The sequence below is a fragment of the Ranitomeya variabilis genome, chromosome 1, assembly GCF_051348905.1.
Source record: "Ranitomeya variabilis isolate aRanVar5 chromosome 1, aRanVar5.hap1, whole genome shotgun sequence".
Taxonomy (NCBI): domain Eukaryota; kingdom Metazoa; phylum Chordata; class Amphibia; order Anura; family Dendrobatidae; genus Ranitomeya; species Ranitomeya variabilis.
The window spans coordinates 116,556,195-116,581,727 of record NC_135232.1 but is presented as its reverse complement, the minus strand read 5'-3'; the positions used below and the strand labels follow the sequence as shown (position 1 = coordinate 116,581,727).

The following is a 25,533-nucleotide window of genomic DNA, read 5'->3' as shown; positions in this document are numbered from 1 at the left end:
GGCTAATCAAGGACTATGCAGTCCTTCCATGTGCTCTTGAGGGAGCTCAAGCAGTAAATGCTGTGGGGACTTGGGTAGCATCAGAATGGTATCTGCGATGTGACTAATCACGTCTTTAAGTTGTTGGATTCTTTTGCTTCTATGTGCTTTGTTCTTTTTTTGGCTGGACAATTTCTTTTTAATGCTGGGTTTAATAGAAGGGTATTGGTACACAATGGGTCACTGCATTCCATATAGCTGCAGACTGGTTAGATTGCCCATGTGATCTCTGCCAAGTGTTCACAATGGTAGGGGAGAGGGGGAAGGTTGGAGCTGTTCATGCTGGTGGTGGTATAGATGTATCCCTTGCTGTAATTAGAAACCAGTGGGTGCCATATCTGTTGATGGTTACACCTGACAGAAAAATAACTAGGGTCGTTTCCGGCAAAACTAACTGGGTAAAAACTGTAAGTTTATTCAACACCTACTAATGTGTACTAAGCCATTTTCGGCTGCAGATTAACCCTGCATCTCCCGGTCTGCTGGACCAGGACCAGGCAGCCAGTCTCCGGGGGGCACAGGACTGTGGATTTTCGGCGCTGGACCTAGGGGTACACTGGTGGGGTAAGATCACAGCTGGGTTATTTTTACTCAGCTGTGAATCCATATTACCTATAAGGCTCCCCTGTAGGTTCTCTACCCCTGTAAGGTCCATCTGCTGGCAGCACTTCTACACTCTGTGCACTATGCCGGGCTCAAGGTCTAAGAGAACCAGGCAGAACTGCTATTATGCATTCTCATTCTGCACAGCCTGCGGGACCGCTCTCCCCAGTAGTAGCACGTACCCGCATTGTCAGAACTGTATACAAACTACTGTGTCACAGCCTCAAGAAGCCCCTGCCAATACCTCGGTGTCTAATACCACGCCGGAATGGGCTACTCAGATATCGCAATCTATGACGCAGTCTATAGATAACCTAACTTCCACATTGCTTCAGGCTCTGCAGGGTCATGCCCCGGCTATGACCGTTACCCAGCAAAGGGAGAGCTTGACTCAGGAACAAGATGACCCTGGCACATTCACGTCTAGGTCAGGACGCAAGCGGATCCATAGATCAAGTCCATCTGCGTCATCCCATAGCACACGGTCATCCCCCTCTAGGGAGAGACACCGTTGCTCCAGGTCATCTAGACCGTCCCATTCCAGGGACAGACACTGCAGATCTCCGCAATCCCCAACCAGAGAAGGCCTCCTCCCCAGCTCACCCAGCAGGGGACGCCTCAGTGATACACAGGATTCGGAAGGCATCTGCGTCTCTGACTCAGACAGGGAAACGGAGGGGTCCCTGATCCCAATCCCTCCTAGCAATACAGCGCTAGTTGAGGACATAATATCGTCCATCCATCGGGTGTTGGACATTTCTGATCCGCCACCAGAGGCCCCAGAACATCAGATTTCCTTTGAAGGACCTCTGAAGCCGCCTAAGGTTTTCTCTAACCACCCAGAGTTTAAGGCGATCCTTAAAAAACAGCTCTCACAGCCTGAGAAAAAATTCGCTAATCGCAAATATCTGGAGGCGAGGTACCCCTTCCCACAGAAGGACACCAAGGAATGGACAGATCCACCTGAAGTGGATCCCCCAGTCTCCAGGCTAGCAGCACAGACTCTTCTTTCACTGCCAGATAGCTCAACCCTAAGGGACGCAGCAGACCGGCAGGTAGAACGCATGGCTCGTTCAATTTTCGAGGCAGCAGGGGCATCCCTGGCTCCCGCGTTCGCCTCAGTTTGGGCTGCCAAGGCCATCCTGGCCTGGGCAAAGAATTTACAAGCCTTCCAAGCATCTGCTCCTGAACTGTCGGACCAAGCGGTTCAAATTGCTGTTGTAGCAGACTACATGCTCCATGCAGCTCTAGATTCAGCAAGGGGAGTTGCGGGGATAGCATCAAACGCCATCACGATTCGGCGTATCCTCTGGCTGCGGGAATGGAAAGCGGACGCAGCCTCAAAGAAGTCCCTCACGCACCTCCCCTACCTCAGTGGGAGACTTTTCGGTGAACAGTTGGACACTATGATATCCAACGCCACAGGGGGTAAGAGTACTTCTCTTCCCCAACTGAAACCTAAACGCACTTACAAGAAGCGTATCCAAACTCGATTCCGATCCTTTCGGAATTCCTCCGGCTGGTCCGTCTCACGACCAGTACAAAATCGTAACCGTTCCCCACGCAGGGACAACTCACGATCGACGCAAAGGTCGGACAAGACCTGGCAGTCAAAAGCAGGCCAGTCTAAGCCCAGAGGAGGAAAATCTCAGACTTTCTCTTCCTCTTGACTCACGGACTCCGGAAGACACCACACCAGTAGGCGGCCGACTTTTGCTCTTTCATCAAGTCTGGCTGCCTATTACAGAAGACAGGTGGGTCATGGAACTAGTGTCTTCCGGATACAAAATAGACTTCACCTCCAACCCACCGGACCGGTTCTTCCTCTCTGTCCCCCCAAAACCGCCAGCCAAGGCTCGAGCCTACCACCAAGCGGTCTCCTCGCTTTATCAATCAGGAGTCATAGTACCGGTACCCACGACCGACCGCTTCCGAGGGTTCTACTCCAATCTGTTCGTAGTTCCCAAGAAAGGAGGCAGCGTACGGCCCATACTAGACCTAAAACAGCTCAACAAATATGTACGGGTCCGTCACTTCCGCATGGAGTCCCTTCGGTCCATCATTGCGTCCATGGAGAAGGGAGAATATCTTGACTCCATAGACATACAAGATGCATACCTGCATATACCCATTGCACCTGCCCATCAGAGGTTTCTCAGGTTCGCAATAGGCCAGGACCACTACCAATTCGTGGCTCTCCCCTTTGGACTCGCCACGGCTCCAAGAGTGTTCACCAAGGTCATGGCAGCAACCATGGACGTCCTGCATTCCAGAGGCATAGTAGTCGTTCCATACCTGGACGATCTACTCATCAAGGCTCCCACCTTCAAGGACTGCGAGCTCAGCGTCTCAATCACAACCGATACTCTCAGTCGCATGGGCTGGTTAATCAACCTACAAAAGTCATCACCAACCCCGAGTCAGTCCCTGACCTTCCTGGGAATGTTATTCAACACCTCCAGGGGTCTAGTGCTCCTTCCCAAGGACAAGGCACTGGCCCTCCGACTAGCAGTTCGCACTCTCCTTCGCAAACCCCCTCGATCTCTCCGGTTTGCCATGAGTCCTCGGCAAGATGGCAGCAGCAATAGATGCCGCCCCATTTGCCCAGTTTCACCTCAGACCTCTCCAACTAGCCATTCTCAAGTCCTGGGACAGGAATCCCTTCTCTCTCGACAGGGAGTTCCAGCTAACGTCGTCAACCAGGAGGTCCCTGCACTGGTGGCTCAAGCCAACCTCGCTAGCAAAGGGGAAATCCTTTCTCTCAGGTCAATGGAAGGTTCTGACCACCGACGCGAGTCTGACGGGTTGGGGTGCGGTGCACCTACACCACAGGGCACAGGGCAGGTGGTCCCCAGCGGAAGCGACCATGCCCATCAACATCCTGGAAATTCGTGCCATCCTTCTGGCATTGAGGGCCTTCCATCACTTACTGGCAGCCTCTCACATCAGGATACAGTCGGACAATGCCACGGCTGTGGCATATGTGAATCATCAAGGGGGGACCCGCAGTACCCAGGCGATGCGGGAAGTGTCACATATCCTCCGCTGGGCGGAGGACACGGGGTCGGTCCTTTCGGCGGTCCACATTCCGGGTGTGGACAACTGGGAAGCAGACTTCCTCAGCCGACAAGGAATAGACTCGGGAGAGTGGTCTCTCCATCCTGAAATCTTTCAACAGATCTGTCTCCGCTGGGGGACCTCGGATGTGGACCTAATGGCATCCCATTTCAATGCCAAGGTCTCCAACTTCATTGCCAGAACACGCGATCCGCGGTCGCTCGGAGCAGACGCTCTGGTTCAGGACTGGACCCAGTTCCAGCTTCTGTATATTTTTCCACCTCTCCCCCTGATATCCAGAGTGGTAAGGAAGATCAAACAAGAGGGAGTTCCAACCATCCTCATTGCACCGGACTGGCCCAGACGCACATGGTACGCCGACATCGTACAACTCACAGCAGACGCCCCCTGGCGTCTCCCCGACCGCCACGATCTTCTATCACAAGGGCCGTTCTACCACCAGAACTCAGGGGCTCTCAATTTGACGGCGTGGCCCTTGAGACCTGGGTTCTGACCCAGGCAGGGCTCTCGGTAGATGTCATTGGAACCATGATCAGAGCACGGAAACCAGCCTCTGCCAAGATTTATTACCGTACCTGGAAAGCTTTCTTTACCTGGTGCGAATCTCGTGGCCAGATCCCACTCCCTTATTCCCTACCCAAAGTACTTGGTTTTCTTCAATCGGGTCTGGAGGCCAGGCTGTCATTGGGCTCGCTTAAGAGCCAGGTGTCAGCCCTCTCAGTGCTTTTCCAAAAGCGCATTGCTACCAAGCCGCAAGTAAGGACTTTCCTTCAGGGGGTTTCCCGATTGGTTCCCCCCTACAGACGACCACTAGAAACGTGGGACCTCAACCTGGTCCTGACAGCATTGCAGGAACCACCCTTCGAACCCCTTAAGGAGGTCCCGCTCCGCCTTCTTTCCCAGAAGGTGGTTTTCCTGGTGGCAATCACCTCGCTACGCAGGGTGTCTGAACTGACAGCACTCTCCTGCAGACGGCCTTTCCTGGCATTTCACCAGGACAAGGTAGTTCTTCGTACGGTCCCATCCTTCCTCCCGAAGGTTGTGTCTGACTTCCACCTCAATGAGGAAATTTCACTACCATCCCTTTGTCCGGTTCCGGTTCATAGAATGGAGAAGGCTCTGCATACGCTTGACCTTGTCAGGGCTTTGCGTATATACGTGTCTAGGACTGCGTCCTTCCGGAGGTCTGATTCCCTTTTCCTCCTTCCGGAAGGCGGCCACAAGGGTATGCCAGCTTCCAAAGCTACTCTTGCCAGGTGGATCAAATCCACCATACAAGAGGCGTACCGCCTTAAGAATTCTCCTCTTCCAGCCGGTATTACGGCACACTCTACACGGGCGGTAGGGGCCTCCTGGGCCATTCGGCACCAGGCTTCGGCACAACAAGTGTGTAAGGCGGCCACTTGGACTAGCTTACACACGTTTACTAAACGCTACAGGGTTCATACCCAGTCCTCAGCGGGCGCGAGCCTGGGTAGACGTGTCCTGCAGGCGGCGGTGCCCTAAGTGTACGGGCCTGTCTGCACAATATTCGTCCATTGCTTCCCACCCAGGGACTGCTTTAGGACGTCCCATGGTCCTGTGTCCCCCAATGAGGCGACAGAGTAAAGGAGATTTTTGTGTACTCACCGTAAAATCTCTTTCTCTTAGCCTCTAATTGGGGGACACAGCTCCCACCCTGTTGCCCTTTCCGGGCTGTTGTAACTGTTGAGTTCTCATATTGTTTCTTGAGCTCGTACATAGTTGCCTTCTTACAGGCATAATTATGTTATTCATTTTACGTTCCTCCTACTGCTTTTGCACAAAACTGGAGAAGGCTGATGCCGTCCAGGGGTGTATACTGCACAGGAGGAGCCACAGTTAATCTTTTTCAGATTATGCATAGTGTCGCCTCCTAGTGGACAGCAGCATAACACCCATGGTCCTGTGTCCCATGGTCCTGTGTCCCCCAATTAGAGGCTAAGAGAAAGAGATTTTACGGTGAGTACACAAAAATCTCCTTTTTCAGGTTGCAGCAGTTTCCTTTATCCATGTGTTACTTTTTGGAATGATTCAAGATGTTGGAGGGTGAGAACCTTTATGTAGGGGAAGTAACGTATTGCACCTGTGAGGCACTCGCATTGTGCTGAAACTTTGCCTAGGATATGTCTGTGCTAATTTGGTCATATGAGTGACGTTAGTAAAGATGTTATGGGTGCAAATTATCAATGCTTTCATGCCACATTCCTGGTGTGTGTTTTGGAAAGTCACAAAATTTATGCGCAACTCTGAGTTATGTCTAAATTTTGTGACTTTTGGTGCATGTTTCTCCCAGCTCCACCAAAATGGGTAGAATGGGATTGGGACTCCACAGCTCCTCTGATTCATGACTGGAGTGAGCTTTCTGGCTTGGAGCACAGAGGTGTACGCCACTAGTCAGACGCTCCAGATTCATGAAGTGACGTGCCCCTCTTCGTGAATCGGGAGGGTCTGAGTCCACCATGCCTTGTCATCGAAACAGGAACAATGCCGGTCTTGATGAATCCGGGCCCTTTATGCATTAATCAGGCTAGAAGGGAGCAGAGCAAATTAAAATGTATACAATGTTACCAGAAACGCAGAAATCCATTGGGGAAAGCATCACACGTCCCTGGCTGTAAGATCACAAATTATGCTGCTGATTTTTGCAGGTCTGGGTGATTGGACATTTAGTCATTTGGACCCAGAAGACCAGTTTGATCTGACTACTGAGTGTAGATGGGAATCTGTATTATTGCCATGTGCAACATTTATTTTCTTTCTCCATAGCCTTGTGCTGTTGTTTCTGTGTTTTGTGAAGGCTGTGTCTTATAAACAGATTTTGCTTTTAGTTTAATCTTGATGAAGTTTGTTGTTTGGAAAATTACAGTGGCTTTTGTTCCAGTCGGAATCTAATATTGGAGAGGTAACAATTTCCAAGGTGCTTATGCTTATTACCTGAACAATAATGGTGCTGCGTGCTCAAGTCAATTGTTAGGACTTTCGACTAAAGGTACCTTCACACGAAGCGACGCTGCAGCGATAGCGACAACGATGTCGATCGCTGCAGCGTCGCTGTTTGGACGCTGGAGAGCTGTCACACAGACCGCTCTCCAGCGATCAACTATGCCGAGGTCCCCTGGTAACCAGGGTAAACATCGGGTAACTAAGCGCAGGGCCGCGCTTAGTAACCCGATGTTTACCCTGGTTACCAGCGTAAAATCTAAAAAAAACAAACAGCACATACTTACATTCACGTCCCCCTGCGTCCACTTCCTGACTGACTGAGCGCCGTACAGTGAGAGCAGAGCGGTGACGTCACCGCTGTGCTGCTTTCACTTTCACTTTGCGGCGCTGAGTCAGAGGAGGAAGCAGACTGCAGGGGACGCAATGTGAGTATGTGCTGTTTGTTTTTTTTACATTTTACGCTAGTAACCAGGGTAAACATCGGGTAACTAAGCGCGGCCCTGCGCTTAGTAACCCGATGTTTACCCTGGTTACCAGTGTAAAATATCGCTGGTATCGTTGCTTTTGCTTTCAAACACAACGATACACAGCGATCGGACGACCAAATAAAGTTCTGGACTTTATTCAGCGACCAGCGACATCACAGCAGGATCCTGATCGCTGCTGCGTGTCAAACGAAACGATATCGGTACCTTAATTCAGGAGGTCTTTTGTTCTAACTAATGTTGACGTCTATCTCTATACAGTCAGCTCATTGTTTGCAATATACTGATGACATTAAATGTAATCAGGTCTTGGCTAATGGAAAAAAATAATAAAAAAATATATATACCGTATATATTTATTTATATTTGCTGTTGTCTTTTCTAAAGTCTTCCAGCTTCATGAAAATCTAAAGGGTTTAGTTCCCCTTGTATTGGTGAAAACTGCTGAATGTAAATTCTGTTTTTAGTCATGAGTGAAGCAAGAAATTCCCAGCAATTCCGCAACAGTCAAGTAATACAAACAGTCATAAACGACCGTCCCCAAAGCTTGGGGCCATCAGGTTTTCATTGTGTTCTCATGTTTTACCACACAAAATAGCAGAACATCCTGTATCATTGGAGAATTCTACCCAAAACATAAGTTTTTAAAGACCCCAAAAAAAGCAACTCCCCTGAGACTGTTGCACAATTAAAATTATTTTCCTTTTGGAAATTTCATCACTAATGTAGTATTTTTCCCATGGTTAACAGAACCCTTAAAAACTTGTATAGTGCATAAAATAGTTGGACTTTGAAGCAAACTGAAAAAAGTAATTGTATTCAGCTCTACTTGTGCCATACTGGTTCTGTATACATGATACAGCCACAAATTGAAAAGAAATACTGTCAATGGCACTACCCATTATCCTGACTAGTTGTTATAGCCCCCTTGGGTGTGTTTTGTTTTTTTGTTTTTTTTAAATTAGCAGTGAGCTGCACATATTGTCTATCCGTCTGTGTGCTGAAGATCTTATTGTACTTGGGTATTGACACTTTGGTTATATGTAACAGATTTTTTTTTCTTGTAACTAATTGTTGTTTTTCTTTCTATAGCTAAAGTTTTTATTCTGTGACCATCCTCCCTGCTCGCAGAGATGTCTTCCAGGCCGTTTGAAAGTCCGCCACCTTATCGACCAGATGAGTAGTATGTATCCACTTTGCAATGCTTATCAAATGTTTACTTGGTACAGCAGCAAACTCTGGGAAACTGCCTATTAAGCAATGAATCAGTGATAAGTGTGTGGCCCTGCACATGTACCAGTTATTGTATTCGTGGGTCAGGGTCACACAGAGCATTGGGCAACATAGGGTTTTTTTTAATTTTTGTTTTTACACTTGGCATTGAATCCAGCAGATGGCTATTATTGTCGGAACGTAATGGTCTTTGTACATTACTTTCACTCTTTTTTTTTTTTTTTTTTTTTTTTCTTTCACTTTTAGTGGTTTATTATATATAATGGAAAATACAATATACAGTTTGGCTTACTAGGTTTTGCCGTCCCAAATCTAAACCTTTTATTATTCAGTACCTCTACAGTCTACTCAGTAAGGCAAGAGGCCCTACACAGACTCTCGTCCTGAGCCTCTCGGATTACTACGTTCTAAGGTTTCCTTCGGCAGTCCATTTCTTTCACTTGCATTGTCAGCTATGGGGCACTGGAGAACATAATGTGTTATGATCCACACATGACTTATTTATCATCTTGCACCAGATTCCATCATGTCTGCCTTCTTTGTCCAAATGATTACTGTTTCTTAAAGAGAGATTTTCAAATTTAACATAGACTTATTAGGAGGAAGGGATGGATGGGCATGAGGTAATAAAATAAGGTGTACGCTCCTGCTTTTAACCTCCTCTGTTGCCTTTTCTGCTGCAAACAGTATCTGGCCTCAGTATTCAGGTGACCAAAGTTCTCATTGCTTCCTGTCCCACCAGAGCCACAGGGGTTAGAGCTGGTGATAATGCCTAATTTTGATAAATAACCATCCCTTCTTACTGGTAGAAAAATAAAAATAAATAAATCCAAAAGTAGTGTAGAATAAAAGTTGAGCCCTGCTCATGAAGTTGAGTGTCTGGTTATCAGATCAAGAAAAATGGTTAATGATTCAATGACTTTGCAACTGACCCAAATTGTGAAAATGGCTTGTTTTCTCTTGTTCTAACCCCATGTTCTCTCTCTCTCTCTCTCTCTCTCTGCAGCAAGCCATCCATTTATGCCCCCAGCCAAGACCTGTACGGAGGGAAGATGCCCTCACAGCCTGCATACTCCTATTACCCTGAAGATGAAATCCAGCACTTTTACAGGTGGAGTTCTCCACCAGGAATCATCAAGATAATGTCCATTCTCATTGTGGTGATGTGTGTGGGAATCTTTGCATGTGTGGCTTCCACGTTACCATGGGACTTGGACATCACTGGACAGTCTATGGGATATGGCCTAGGAGGGTCTTCTAGTTATTCTGGTGCATACAATGGCTATGGTTATGGAAGTTCACTATCGGGCTATGGCTTTGCTTATGGAGGGAACTACACTGATCCTCGTGCTGCCAAAGGTTTCATTCTTGCTATGGCTGCATTTTGCTTCATATGTGGTATGGTAATCTTTGTAATGACTGTAACAAGAACCCAGATGTCCACCACTAGAAGATTCTACCTGATTGTCCTGATCGTCAGCGGGATCATGGGAGGATTGGTCTTCATTGCTACGATTGTCTATACCATAGGAGTAAATCCTGTAGCTCAAGCATCTGGATCGGCCTTCTACAACCAGATTGTATCTTTATGTAGCCAGTTCTACTCTCCTGTAACCACTGGGGTGTTTGTTAATCAGTATCTCTATCACTACTGTGTCGTGGAACCACAAGAGGTAAGAATGTGTGCCAAATGTGAAAATCTCAGATTTGGATATTTGTTTTCATGGTGGCAACCTTTAAACTGATATCCAAAACTGAATTTAGAACAGTAATACTATCCTGTTGATTCTTTCGGGGAAGGATATTTGCCTCTTGTATAGTCTTCTGAGTAGTGTTTGTACCGCTGAGATGTTGAGTGAAAAGAATGCGGTAGAGCATATAATTGTTCTGCATTTCCACAATATTCTTGGTCTAATTACTCACGGATGCACTTTCTAATCGACCAGATCTCTAAATGTGGATATCTTTATGCTGGAGCAGGATTTTTTATTTCCCCAGGAGAAAGCTGGTGTGAGCGGAGTGTGTGGATATCCACTTCAAGACCACCACCCAGTCTGGAGGGGGGGGAGGTTGTTATAGTTTTTGGCAATCTGCAGCTCCCACTCTTGCCCCAAAACTGCCCCCGTAAGATTTTGTTCAAGAGCTCTTGAACTTTGGGTGAGCTGATGTGTGAATTCTAGAAACTTAACATAATTCCCCGGCCATTGTGCAGAAATAAACTGTCGATACACGACTCTTTATCCCTGGAACTATATATATATATATATATATATATATATATATATATATATATATATATATATATATATATATATATATATATATATATATTTTTTTTTCGAATATATTCAGTGGCATATGTTAAACCTTTTTTTTTTTTTTCCCCCTTGTGTATATACTGTAATCCTAAATCCTGCTTTTTGCCCTGCACCTTTCCATTCCGGATATATGACACCCCCCCCCCCCCCCCCCCCTTTTTTTTTTTTCTTGTGTCGCACTTTACAAGGTGAGATAGTGGAGCTCTTCAAGGCTAAAAGGACCAGCATTTTTGCTCTACTCTATTTTTTTTTTTCCCCAGGTATCTGATGTGCATGCCACAGAGTTGGATTAGACTGGAGAATCATTATTATTATTTTTTCATAAAGATAATTATGACCGTTTTACGTATTTGGCCAGCATCCATGTATAGCGAATATCTTTAAACTAAACCTTTAACTTTTATTTTAGTTTTTGTTTGTTTTTTACTTTTATAGGCAATTGCCATTGTCCTGGGGTTCTTGATCGTTGTGGCATTTGCCATTATCATATTCTTTTCTGTGAAAACGAGGAGGAAGATCAACTCGTACGGGAAGTCAAACATTTTATGGAAGAAAACTCCATTTGAGGAGCAGGGAGATCCGAACGTGGAGGAGTGGGTAAGATCACAAAACAGCTGGGTCTATATGATTTCACAGCAATCCGGGGTAATTGCATAAGGCCACCCATACATATTGGATTGGAGAGGGCCGTCTCGGCCGGGTCTCGTATACACAGGAACATTCTGTTTTGTATGAGAAAGTGATTGCCAGATATGTGGCAGCTGATTGCCAAACGCTTTGTTCTCCCCGAGAGTCTGAAATTGGACATATCCGATCAAACGCTCCCTCCGATGAGCTGTTGTAAAAGGTCCCAGTGCACGTGGGTTTTGGCAGAAGCTGTCACTATCGGCAGTTTTGGTCGCCATTGGTGTAATGTTCCATGTATGGGGGCTTAAGTCCTGGTTTGGCGCTTCTTTAGTGATTTATATTAATTTGCCAAGTTTGGAAAGCTTTATCACCCTTTCTCAGGACTGATGATAACTCGTTGCTTGTGCAGACTCCCATTAATCTCTAGAATGGGTAGTGGACCATTAAAAAGGAAAAAAAAAAGTTGCAATGATGCACACTACTGCTTTATGCATTGGTTATGGGACTGATGGAATAAAAAAGGACAGAGGTTAGCTATCTTGGCCTGTCCAAAAGACAATGGACTTAATTCATCAAAGCTTTTACAACAGAATTCTCACATAAAAAGCTGCAACTTTTTTTTTTTTTTTTCTCTACATGAGGCTGCACTAAAGCTTCACAACTTTTGACGGTCATGTGCCATCTTTGTCGAAATCCGCCAAAGTGCCGGAGCGGAGATGGGGGGTATGGCAATACTACTGGTCAAATTCTATTACTGCAATTAAAGTTTGTGGTAAGGCGCCCAACACTTCAGACTGGATTCATGAAGGGGTGTGCACCTCCTAATAAATCAAGAGCATCAGACTCCAGCACACTTTCTCATCAAGACCAGCACGAACAATGCTGGTATTGATGAATCTGGGCCAATGAATGGAGCACTGTTGTGCATGTGCGGGCGTCGTTCCGTTCGAAAAAGAATGCTGATAACCTGTACAACCTCTTTAAAGAAGCCCTCCTCCCATCAAAGTTTGTATCCTCTTTAATGTATTGCATTCCTCATATTATATAGCGCTGTGTACTTACAATTGCTTATTTTGCCTTTGAACCCAGCTAATTCTTCTCTTGTTTTCTGCTCAGTGTAGAAACAAAGTTTGTTGTCCCTGCATTTATGATGCCCCTCAACTCCTGACCCAACTGTTCTTTTGTCCCCCTGTCAGGGATTTTTGCAGTGACTCATGACTTATACAGGGAAAATTGACCTCCTGTTTCTACATAAATCTTTGAAAGTCTCAGCTAGTGTGTTTTTAGTTACGTGATGTCATAGACCTAGTGGAAAACAGAAGAATTAGCTGTGTAAAAGGTGTGAGGCAGTGAGGGGATTCCTACATGAGGGTCGTTGTCCCCCAGGATGCGCATAGAGGCATACTAAACCTGCTGCAGTACATTGTGATTACAGCCCCAGCTGTGGCTACAATGCATAATAAGAGTGTGGATTTGGTCAAACTATTTGACCAAGTCAGATTTAAGAAAACCTGATATGGGCTTTTATTTTTTGGCGAGATCTGCAGGATGGTAGTGGGATGGCTCTCTCCCTCCACTCCAGAACTTGGGAAAGGCCCATGTCCACGATAACCATTTATCCTTTCAATTGAAGATTGGGTGTAAGTATTTGGTTTGCAAGCATCAGAGCAGGAGGCTCTATGCAGGACAGGTCTGCGTGAGCCTGAACACAGGCCAGAGAAGGCAAAGCCATAGACGCACCCACGAGTGATACGGCGGTGCAGTTGCCCACAGCAGCTGATTTGATATGCACTTTTGTGGATGATTTGACTGCAAACTGGAGGATAAAGTTTGAGTTTTTTTAAGTTGCGAAAATAAAAAAAAAGAATAAAAAAAAAAAAGTTTTCGTTGGACTAACATGGATCTCCTCTTTACCGCACTGTCATGAAAGCCACTGCACTACAAAGGGCAAAATGAGCAATTGTCAGTACACAATGCTATAATAATATAAGAGGATAAAAATGTTGATGTGTGAATTCCAATTAGTATCAGTATTAATATTGTTGTTCCCTCCAGCATGAAATTAAGTTCCTGGAAATTTGCCCTGTAGGCGCCAGTATCAATAGATACCTGTTAAACCAGTATTGCAGTACTTTAAAGTGGCCCTTTAAATGATTTATATAGCCTGTTTAGTGATTGTTTACTTCGTCTGCTACTGCAACACACCTTAGAAAAATGCAAATCTTTTCAAGTATTTTTGCATATTTTGTTGTAATAAATACTGATCTGCTGCAGACTTTTTTTTTTCTTTAAAATTTGCTGATTTTAGTTGCAAAGTATTTGTTTATTCATCCTGGTTTTGGAAGGTGTGTGTGTGTGTGTGCATGGCTGATGGCATAGATTGTAACATTTTTACTGTCCTTGCAGAAGTGTTAATTGTTCATCCTACATGGATAATTCACATTTTTCTGTAAAACATTTCAGTCTGTGTCCAGGAAAGTAAAAGGCCTTATCAGAAAGGGGTAAAATCGTACTGTGACATTTGGGATTTTAATTGAACCTGTCAGCAGGATTGTGCTCAGTAAACTACAGACACTGTCCGGTTGGTGCCGTTATACTGATTAAAATGATGAGTCTCGCACTGCACCAGGCACTCAGGAGCGGAGCGTGCGGCTGCATGTATTTCTACGCAGCCGCACGCTCCGATCCAAGTGCCAGGTGCAGTGCCGGGTATTGACGTGCGAGACTCATCAGAGTTTCTCGCATGTGAGAATGAGCCCTCAATGAGATTTTCATGCTCTAGGGTGGGGGGTGGGCTCTGCTTACATATTAATCCTTATGGGCTTATGACAGGTCTCTGATACCTTAAGTGACCTGCCCCCTATTTTACATGCTGCATAGAATATTGGGGGGTTAGAAAAAATTAAAATTCAGCAAAATGGCGCATGTGCAGTAGCATCTATCCCTTGCCAATAGATGCCACTGTGCAAATGCCGCCTTTGGTGCCATTTTGCTGAAGTTTAAAAAAAAAAATAAAAAAAAAATTCCTCCAATAAAATGATGCAGCCTGCAGCGCTAGCGCAGTAGCTTCTATCTGCAAACAAAAAAGATAGATGTTAGTGCGCATGCGCCATTTTGCTGAAGTTTACATTTTTATTTTTTGTTTAATCCCACAATATTATATGCAGTATGTAAAATAGAGGGCACGACAGAGAGGGATCAGTGACCTGTCATAAGCCCATACAGATGAATAAGGAAGCAGAGCACTACATGAATAATCCCCACCTTCCCCTGACAGACCGCATGGAGCACGAGAGTCTCATTAATGGAAAACTACAAATGCAGATTAAACAACCACAAGACTGATTTCATCAACCAAGGTATCCTTTTAATCAGTATAACAGTGCCGACTTGACAGTGACTGTAGATCACTAAGCAAAGTCATGCTGACAGGTTCCCTTTAAAGGTAACCTGACAGCTGATACATGCTACCTGTGGATTGGGCATCATGTATCAAGCACTGGCTGTACGATCTCAGTCAGGTATGTCTGACTAGTCCCCAGCAGCTTTTAAAGTGTGGGTTTTTTGGGGGGTCTCTGAAATGCCACAGCATTGGTTAGTTGTCCACCTTGAAAGGTTATAACCTCTGCCTGCCGGGAACATCCCGGATCCTCAGCCTAAGAGACACTGTTGTATTTTTTTGTGCGAGAATCACATCATCTAGTTTTGTGTATTTTCAAATGTGGGTGCCCATATTATTTTTATTTAAAAAGGCATAATAGAGAATTTCCATGAGCGGGACCCACTTGTTTATGTATCATGTTTGGCCGTCATTTCAATAGCTGGCATGTAATCTAATATATAAAGCTGAATGTGTGTGTGTATGTCTGGGATTGGCATCCGCACCGTCACAGCCACAAAATTGTGCACAGCCACAGGTCTGGACCCCGAGAGCGTCATAGGCTATGTTGTGAGGCGAAATTTTAACCCCGCGCGTTCCAATTCACCAATTTTGCCCCCATCTACATAATGGGGGAAAAAGAGAAAGGAAAAGTGTTGGAGGCAAATTGACAGCCAGGAGGAAATGGCATACAGGTATATACTATATACAGGGGAGATGATATATACAGCTATATATTATATACAGGAGGAGATGACATACAGGTATATACTATATACAGGGGAGATGACATACGTATATACTATATACAGAAGGAGATGACATGCAGCTATATATAATATACAGGAGGAGATGACATACAGGTATATACTATATACAGGAGGAGATGACATACAGGTATATACTATATACAGGGGAGATGACTTACAGGTATATCTAATATATAAAGCTGAATGTGTGTGTGTGTGTGTGTGTGTGTGTGTGTGTGTGTGTGTGTGTGTGTGTGTGTGTGTGTGTGTGTGTGTGTGTGTGTGTATGTCCGGGATTGGCATCTGCACCGTCGCAGCTACAGCCACAAAATTTTGCACAGTCACACGTCTGGACCCTGAGAGCGTCATAGGCTATGTTGTGAGGGAAATTTTAACCCCGCGCGTTCCAATGCACCAAAAATATTTGCCCCTATCTACATAATGGGGGAAAAAGTGAAAGGAAAAGTTAGAGGCAAATTGACAGCTGCCAGATATGAACAAGGGGGACTTAAAGAGTGAGAGCGATGGCACCAAAGAGTATATACCGTGTAGTTGCTAAGGTGGGGCCCCGACATGGGATACTCACCACACATGGGGATATGAACACACACACAAAATGCGCCGCACACTACCACGTGCTTGAACACGTATATCACCCTCAGCACACATTTCACCACACATACACCAACCTCACCACATAAAAGTCGAAACACAAAAGTCGCCGCTCAAAACTAGCCACATGCAAAACTCGCCACACATGCAAAACTCACCTCATGGAAAACTCGCCATATGCAAAACTTGCACACAAGGAAAAATTGCCACATGCACAAAAGTTGCAACACATGCAAAAGTTGCCTCACACAAAACTTGCACATACTCAAAACGCACCACACATAAAACTCACTGCGCAAAACTCGCCATGCGCAAAACTTGCTGCACACAACTTGCTACACTAACTTGTCACATACAACTCGACACACAAAGTTGCTACACGCATGTCGCCACACAACTCCTCTCACAAAAGTCGCTACATGCATGTCGCCACACGCAACTCAACACACACAACTTGACACATGAAACTCGCCCTAAAACACACACAAGTCTGGTATTATCCTTCAAAAATAAAAATCTGATTAATAAGCAGACAAACTACAAGAGCAACAACTGTACTATATAGGAAATACGGCAGCTGTCAGTCACATGACCAGTCTATTATGTGTATGTGTGAGCTAATATATACTGCCAGGGGGAGGGCTTCCTGTTGGCTGGGGATTTATCAGGCTGCCAATTTAGCTTACAAATACTGAGGTAAAAATACTGAGCAAATAACATGTGAACGAGGTCTAATACAGGAGGAGATGACACACAGATATATACTATATACAGGGGAGATGACACACAGGTATATACTATATACAGGAGGAGATGACATACAGGTATATACTATATACAGGAGGAGATGACATACAGGTACATACTATATACAGGGGAGATGACACACAGATATATACTATATACAGGAGGAGATGACACACAGGTATATACAGGAGATGACACACAGGTATATACTATATACAGGGGAAATGACACACGTATATACTATATACAAGAGGAGATGACACACAGGTACATACTATATACAGGAGCAGATGACACAGGTATATACTATATACAGGAGCAGATGACACACAGGTATATACTATATACAGGAGGAGATGACACATAGGTATATACTATATAAAAGAGATGAGACATGGGTATATAGAGGAGGAGATGACATACAGCAGGTATATACTATATACAGGAGATGACATACAGGTATATACTATATATAGGAGGAGATGACATACAGGTATATACTATATACAGGAGGAGATGACATACAGCAGGTATATACTATTTACAGGGGAGATGACATACAGGTATATACTATATACAGGAGATGACATACAGGTGTATATATATAAGGGAGATGACAAACATTGTATATACTGAGGGGAAAATGAGGGGTGTGAGGGAAAATAGTGGAGTGATCGGAAAATGACAGATGTGAGGTCGAAATGACAAGTGTTGGGGGGGGAATGAGAGGAGTGAGGGGGAAAATGAGAGGCGTGATGGGAAAATAAGAGAAGTGAGGTGCTATTACTAACCACATATATTTACTATGCCCAGGCAATGCCGGGCTCTTCAGCTAGTACCATAATAAAGGGTGACTGTTTCCGTACTATTAGCCAGGTATGTGGCTTATCAGTTCACTCTCTAAACTTGCCCGTCTAGCGGCGTGCACACAGAGCATTTTCACCTTCGATTACATGTTTATACAAGTGGGCTGGGTTACTGCGGTACAGCCCTGGGGACGCTGCCGATCGAGCTGTATGTGCGTGCTGGTAGGTCGGTATCTGCGTGCAGATACAGCGAATACCCCGGGGCAGAGGTGAACATTCCTCATATATAGATGTACAGGCAGATAAGCTCTGTGCCGGTGATGTAACCTGATGTCTCATGACAGAAGTGTTTGTAATGAGCGGCTGCAGTTTCTGGGCAGGGCCTCGAGTTTCATGACATTGTCAGCTTGTTTATACTGGCTTGTCGTAGAGGACTTCAGCTTTCTGTGTTCTTCCATGGTGATTTGTAAATGCGACTTTAGAACTTGGGATTTATTTGAACTGAAAACCATTCATATCCTAAAGTTACTAGCCCTAGTCTGCACGTAAAGGACAAAAAAAAAAAGTCCTGTTCAAGGACTAAATTGTGGTTAAAAAAAAAAAAAAAAAATCAGATTTTTGCTTTTTTTTTTTTTTTTTTAAAGAATTCATGCTTTCATTCCCCCCCTAAAGAGCAGTTTACATTGGCAATTTTCAGTCGTTTGCATGTTACAGGCCAATAATGGAGTCCAGAAAAACATAGCTGCAGTATTGTCCGATTTTGATAGATCATGCCACCATAAATATCACGCTGGCACAAGCTCCATTTACATACTGTGCAATTGATGGCATTTAATATTTAGGCCATGTTCACACTTTGCGGTTTTTCCCGCGGATCCGCGGCGATTTTGATGCTGCGGGTCCGCAGCAGTTTCCATAGCGTTTACATTAACATGTAAACCCTATGGAAACCGCAAACCGCAGTGCACATGCTGCGGGAAAAACCGCGCAGAAACGCAGCGGTTTAACCCGCAGCATGTCACTTCTTTGTGCAGAATCGCAGCGATTCTGCACCCATAGAAATGCATTGAACCGCTTACTTCCCGCATGGGGCTGTGCCCACGTTGCGGGAAGTAAGCGGTTAATGTGCGGGTGGTACCCGGGGTGGAGGAGAGGAGACTCTCCTCCAGGCCCTGGGAACCATATTTGGGGTAATAAAAAAGAATAAAAATAAAAAATGATGCTATTCTCACCTCTCAGCGCTGCCCGCGGCCGTCCGGTCAGAGTTGCTGTGCCGAGCAGGACCTGTGGTGACGTCGCGGTCACATGACCGTGACGTCACGAAGGTCCTTCTCGGCACAGCATCTTTGGAATCGGAGCGCCGCGTGCAGCACCGAGGAGATCGGGACATCGGAGGGTGAGTATAACCAATTTTTATTATTTTTATCATTACTATTCATGCTGCATATTGCTGCATATGCAGCATCAATAGAACAGGAGTAGTAATCCCGCAGCGGAAACCGCGGAACAAACCGCGATAAATCTGCAGGGATAACCGCAAATTGAATACAGTATACCCTTATAAGATCCCTCAGATTATACCATTGATATATATATATATATTTCCTCAAAATAGCAAGTGACCGGTGATCAGGGTGTACTGTAAAAGCAACAGTGGAAACCACTGTGATTAAGGGAGACCCAAAGAGCTGAAGCCACCTTAGATACAGAAAACACCAGAAAGTTTTAAAGGCTCAGGACCCTATACAATTCCAGGTATTTGTAGCGGCGATATTACTGCAACATTATATCGCTGTGTGTGGACATTGTTCATGGCATTACAAGATCTATTCCTTAAATAATAAATAAAAACACAACACAGAATTTATTGAGTGGAAGAAAAATGGCCGTGATGTTTATTTAGGGTTAAACCAGTTACAAACAAAATAAATAATGTAATCACAACTTCCATATTTCCATAAAAATACCAAATCCAATCCGCCCATACCAATGGGCGATTTTCCCACAAACAAGAACATCACGACGGGGACTTAACAAAGAAAAGGGGAGGGAGGGTGGGCTCTTCTTTTCTTCACTTCTCCAGCGGAATGATGTTCCCTGGTAAAAGCTGGCAAATATATAGCAGAATAAATCTGCCCAACAACCATAACCACCAATAAAAATCCTTTGAAATGGGCGCCAAAAACACCAGTTAAAACCAGAGCTTCTAAAAATAGCTCACCATGGACATTTAAACTGACCTGAGATTGAACCCTAAATTAAAGACCAATGTGCATATCTGATAACAACAATATTCCTAAGATCTGTAATGCCATGAGACCCCCCCTTTATTTCATTTTTTGGCGGGGGGGGGGCTAGCATGGCATTACAAGATCTATTCCTTAAATAATAAATAAAAACACAACACAGAATTTATTGAGTGGAAGAAAAATGGCCGTGATGTTTATTTAGGGTTAAACCAGTTACAAACAAAATAAATAATGTAATCACAACTTCCATATTTCCATAAAAATACCAAATCCAATCCGCCCATACCAATGGGCGATTTTCCCAAGAGCCAAGCCTCAAAGAGGCGAGGCCCCCCCATAACCACACAGCCACTTTTCAACCATTGATTGTAAATTTAAGTTAAAAATATCCAATCCAATAACTGATAAATGGACCAAATCATTCCGAAAAAGTCCTGGTAAAAACCCTTCTAAATCCTCATGACGAAAAGAAAAACCGCCAATTAATGGTAAAAATTTACTCATACTCCTATTAATTCTTTTACGAATCTTATCCAAAAATAAAAACTTAGAATCAGACCATAAAATTCTGGGGACAATTTCAGAAAAAACAAGACCAACAGACGGAAAAGACTGTCTAATGCTGCAAATATCAGACCTCATAAAAGCTAATAAATCTAAAGTTCTCATTTTGCCCAGATCGTTACCGGACAGATGAAAAATCACTAAATCTGGAAAAGGAAACATGTTAATACATTTTCTAAACTCAAAACAAAAATTTGACCATTTCATGCCCCGAACACTGTGCCAGAAGATCTGAACTTGAGAAGAATTAAATGATAAATTCTCAGTATAAACTCTCTGCCTGGCCCTCTTCTCTGCCCAAAAAATATACGAGTGTCCAATAATCCACACTATGAATGGACCTGAAAAATAAATAGATAATTAGTAATCGTAAAGTTCGTGGCGAACATACAATTTGAATCTATTAGATTCCCATCTACCCAATTTCTGTATTGAAGCATCCTCTAAGCCTGATCTGGCTGCTTCGGTAGCAGCTCCTATACGGAAAGAATGGGAAGTGATCCTAAGGTGTTGGTAATTCAAAGAACATAAGCAATTTTTTTAGAACCGCATTGAATTGAAATATAGTTACAGGTAAACCATCCAAATGAATAAATAACGGGCCTGAAATATCTGGCCTAATAGTAAGCCAACGCCTTAAACTAGATACTGGGCAGATTAACGGCTCAGGGAAAGAGTTAATAATTAACCTAGAACCTCTGCCCATCTGGTCTGTTTTTGATTGTCTAATAAATAAAACTACTTGAGAATTATCAACTCTGACATCAGACCTGAACAGACCAGAAGGTTCCGATTTTTTAGTTGAGACTACCTCGCCAACCCGCAAGGCACCGAAAAATGTGAGTGTGAATATTGAATAAAATAAAAGGCTCTCCTCTCTAGAACTACAAACATCAGGGAGCGCTAAGCATAATTCCTTCAAAAGCTGGAAAGAGATCGGGCGTCTTGAATCTGGTTTAAAGTTAGATCTCTTCAAGCCCTTCAAAAATTGTTTTAAGGGAAAAAAACTAGTTAGCGGGGGGTTACCCCTTAATTTTAGAAAAAACGATACCCCTGCAATGGATTTAGCTATAGCTGAGTGGGAGAGGCCTGATTCAGACAGAGATACTGCAAACTGCAGGCCGGATAAGGCATTGGATACATTACAATTTAAGTTATGAAGGGCGCAAAAATTCACCCATCTAAGCCACGCGGCCGAATAATCGGCCCATGATCTAGCAGAGAGGGAATTCCTAATACACTGAGGAATCAAATCGAAATCAGCTCCCAAATTGACTGCGGGCAAGGAGTTGGCTCCAAATCTGCGTTGGGTACCTGTAAGCAAAAAATTGACCGCTCATGTTTGCACAGTGAACCCGCCACTGAAGCCCATGCACTCACACCTTGTTTCGCTTTGATCCAAATATTAAATTTTAGGCATGTTAAAACCAACTGTCTTATAATCAAAGAAGCACATTTATTTTTAGAGGACAGGGTGTTTATGGAGAGAAGTACTCCTTGATTCAATGAAAAGATGCTAATCCTGGAGTTTTGAATCAAAGAGCCCCATAAATAGAGCCCCAAAAAAATTGCAAAGAGTTCCAGCACCATCTCATTATTTGTGATATGAGAATCCAACCAATGAGATGGCCACTGAACATAACACCAATGATGTGACAAAAGAACACCACAGCCGGAAGTGGAATTCACTGAAACAGAGAAGGGGATTGAGTCAGCAGAAATAAAAGCAGTTTGCCAGCAAGACTTTCCGTTAAAATCTGAAAGAAATTCTAACCAAATTTTTACATCCTCCTTCATCTCAGAAGAAATTCTGATATGAGAAGTAGGAGACGTTAATCCTTTGGTAGCATCATAAAGCCGTCTAGAAAAGACTCGACCGATTGGAATAATACGCAAAGCAAAATTTAGTAGGCCGAGTAAAGATTGAAGATCCTTTAAGATCACCTTCTTTTTGGTAAGACAATTATTTAGTGCAGTGGATAATTTTACAATTTTGTCCGGCGGGAGTCTGGATTCCATTTTAACCGAGTCTAACGTAACGCCTAAAAACTCGATACAATTACAAGGAAAAACGGTTTTCTCATGGGCAATGGGAACGCCAAAATACTCGCACATTTTAATAAAACTATTAAGTGTATCTAAACAAATTGAGGATTCAGGGGGGCCTACAAACAAAAAATCGTCTAGATAATGCAAAATATTGACGTTGGGGGAATTAGATTCCAGTATCCAATGCAAAAATGATGAGAAGCTCTCGAAGTAAAAACAAGACAGGGAAAAACCCATAGGGAGGCATTTGTCAAAGAAAAACTGGTTTTCAAAATAAAAGCCTAATGAATTAAAACCGTTAGGATCTATAGGTAATAACCGAAACGCCGACTTAATGTCCGATTTGGACATAAGAGCGTTCTTACCCATAGTCCTAAGCATGTCTATGGCCAAAATCAAATGATGAGTAGCTAACAGAACAGACGTCTTTATCTACCTCATCATTTAAAGATGAATCGGTGGGGTACGAAAGGTGGTGAATCAGGCGGAAAGATCCCGTATCTTTTTTGGGTACTAAACCTAACGGAGAAATACGAAAATTTGGGAAAGGAGGGGAGGTAAAAGGACCTGCGACCCTACCAAGTTCCAGCTCGCTAAAAATTTTTTCTCTAGCTATTTCGGGATTAAACGCCAGAGAGGGAAGATTCCTTAACAACTTACAGCCGATCCCTTTAAAAGAAGGCACAAAAAAACCTTTAGAAAACCCGTTAAAAATTAATTTACTGCTCAGAAGATCTGGGTACTTGTTTAGCCAGTACACCAGTCTTTCCAGCTTCACTGGGGTCGAGGCTTTTTGCATTGCTGTCCCTGGAAAGTGTTTGCTGAGCGGACTGCTTTTTAAAGCATCGTGACATAGAGTGCGCATTTCCGCAAAATGAACACTCATGTCGAAATCTGCAGTTAGTATTCCACTTACAGACAGAGTCATTAAAAGCAAAACAGACGCCCTTCTTAGGGAGGGCTGATGACACCTGTTTAGTTGAAGACTGTCTCTGAGGCAGCATCAGATTAATCCAAAGCCCCACATCCTTCGTACCCCAGGAGAGGTCAGGATGAACAGCTAACTTTTGCCTAAAAGATTCATCATAATTAATCCAGGCAAAACCGCCAAAGTTGCGGTATGCCTCCAAAATTATGTCAATGTGTTGAAACAATTTACTACATAAATTGGGTGATTTCTCGCCCAGGACCGCCGAGTAAATTGAAAAGGCCTGTATCCAATTGTTGAAAGATCTGATGTGACCACGTTTAACGTCATCCGAATCAGATTTTTCATCGCGCCTCTCCAACCTACCCGGCTGATCCCTGCGAGGAAGCAGAGAATATAAATCAATGTATTGGTTACTCCAAATCAGCTCCTTTGTTGCTGAGCTGAGATGAAAACCAAGGGGAGAAAGCTCACAAGTCAGAGCTTCTTTAAAGTGATTTTGAGGAATTAGCGTAGAGGATGTGGAAATTCCAGGACTGTTGTCAAAACTGACAACTGTGGGAGAAGGAGATTTAAAAACCTCCCCCAGTGTCTCTGAAACCACATCCTTGATCATGTTTTTAAAATCAGAGTGCGAGACAGACAGGGGCACATGAATGTTCTCACCCCTACTGATGGCGTCGCTGCTGCGTCCAGAAGAGTTGCCAGCACTCCAGCCCTCCATGTTGGGCGAGCGCCGGTGCGAGCCAGCTGATCCTGACCCGATGGAGTCCTCACGCTGCGGGAGCACGCGATCCGGTGCGGGAGCTGGGATGCTGGAGGAGGCCGCAGCCATCGCCGACAGGGCGCCTGACAGAGGGGTTCCCGCAGCGCTTGTACGGCTGCATCTTACCCCTGATCTGCCAGCGCTCACTGATGACGCGGCTGGCGACGGCTGAGGACGCTGTGTGAGCTCTCGCGCTGGGCTGCGAGATCTCCTGGATGCAGCACCGCGAGGCTTCCTGGATGGCGCTTGAGAGCGGCGTCTGGTCCTCTGCGACGGGCCCGGTCCATCCTGAGGTAACGGCAGGGCCGGAGAGCCTGGAGCTCTGATGACCAATGGTGGCTCTGCAGCGTCTTGACACGGGGACTCAGCCTGGGATGCCGGTAAGGGAGGGGGGGAGACGGCTTCGGATGCTACCGCATAAGGTTCTATAGCGAGGCAGCTCCTTAGCCAGTCAACCCCGCCCTCAGCGCCGGCTCTGGAGATCAGCTGCTGCAGCAATTCTTCCATCCTGGAAAGGGGTCTCTTCTTTTCTTCACTTCTCCAGCGGAATGATGTTCCCTGGTAAAAGCTGGCAAATATATAGCAGAATAAATCTGCCCAACAACCATAACCACCAATAAAAATCCTTTGAAATGGGCGCCAAAAACACCAGTTAAAACCAGAGCTTCTAAAAATAGCTCACCATGGACATTTAAACTGACCTGAGATTGAACCCTAAATTAAAGACCAATGTGCATATCTGATAACAACAATATTCCTAAGATCTGTAATGCCATGAGACCCCCCCTTTATTTCATTTTTTGGCGGGGGGGGGCTAGCATTATCTTCACACTGATCCAGGCACTAGGCACGGAGGCACTTCTTAAGATACGTGGTGCTAATTATAAATTTTTTTTGATATAGTGCACCTTTTTTTAGAATTTCCCTTGCACACGATTTGGTTTAGTTCTGTTTATAGCTGCTATTTGCATATTTTGCACATTATTTATTATGGAATTGTGGCATGATTTTTCACAGATATAATGTTTTAATAATTGGTTTTCTCAACATGGTTTTTATTGCACTCTCTAACCTTTTGCACTTTATTACGCACACAGTGTGATCAAATGAAGATATAAGGATTTTTTATATATATATTTTTTATATATATATTGGGGTACAATTCTGTATATGGGCATTTTTTATCCTGTTCCTGCGGTGGTTTCATATACATGTTTATTTATATTATAAAATTTATATTTTTTTATACATACTTTTTAATATATTGTTGCCATTTCTAGAAATAAAGGCTTATTCAAATGACTCCCAAAGCTTTAAAACTTTCTGGTGTTTTCTGT

At 44.2% G+C, this 25,533-nt stretch overlaps 1 protein-coding gene across 1 annotated transcript in view; it reads left to right on the top strand.

The window, feature by feature from the left end:
• Nucleotides 1-25,533, top strand: part of OCLN (occludin) — a 47,445-nt gene that overhangs the window by 7,550 nt on the left and 14,362 nt on the right. Inside the window, exons 2-4 of the mRNA XM_077288111.1 lie at nucleotides 8,262-8,352; nucleotides 9,409-10,075; nucleotides 11,156-11,317. Of these exons, the coding sequence (XP_077144226.1) occupies nucleotides 8,303-8,352; nucleotides 9,409-10,075; nucleotides 11,156-11,317 (879 nt within the window). The 5' untranslated portion in view covers nucleotides 8,262-8,302. The remainder of the gene's footprint in view (nucleotides 1-8,261; nucleotides 8,353-9,408; nucleotides 10,076-11,155; nucleotides 11,318-25,533) is intronic.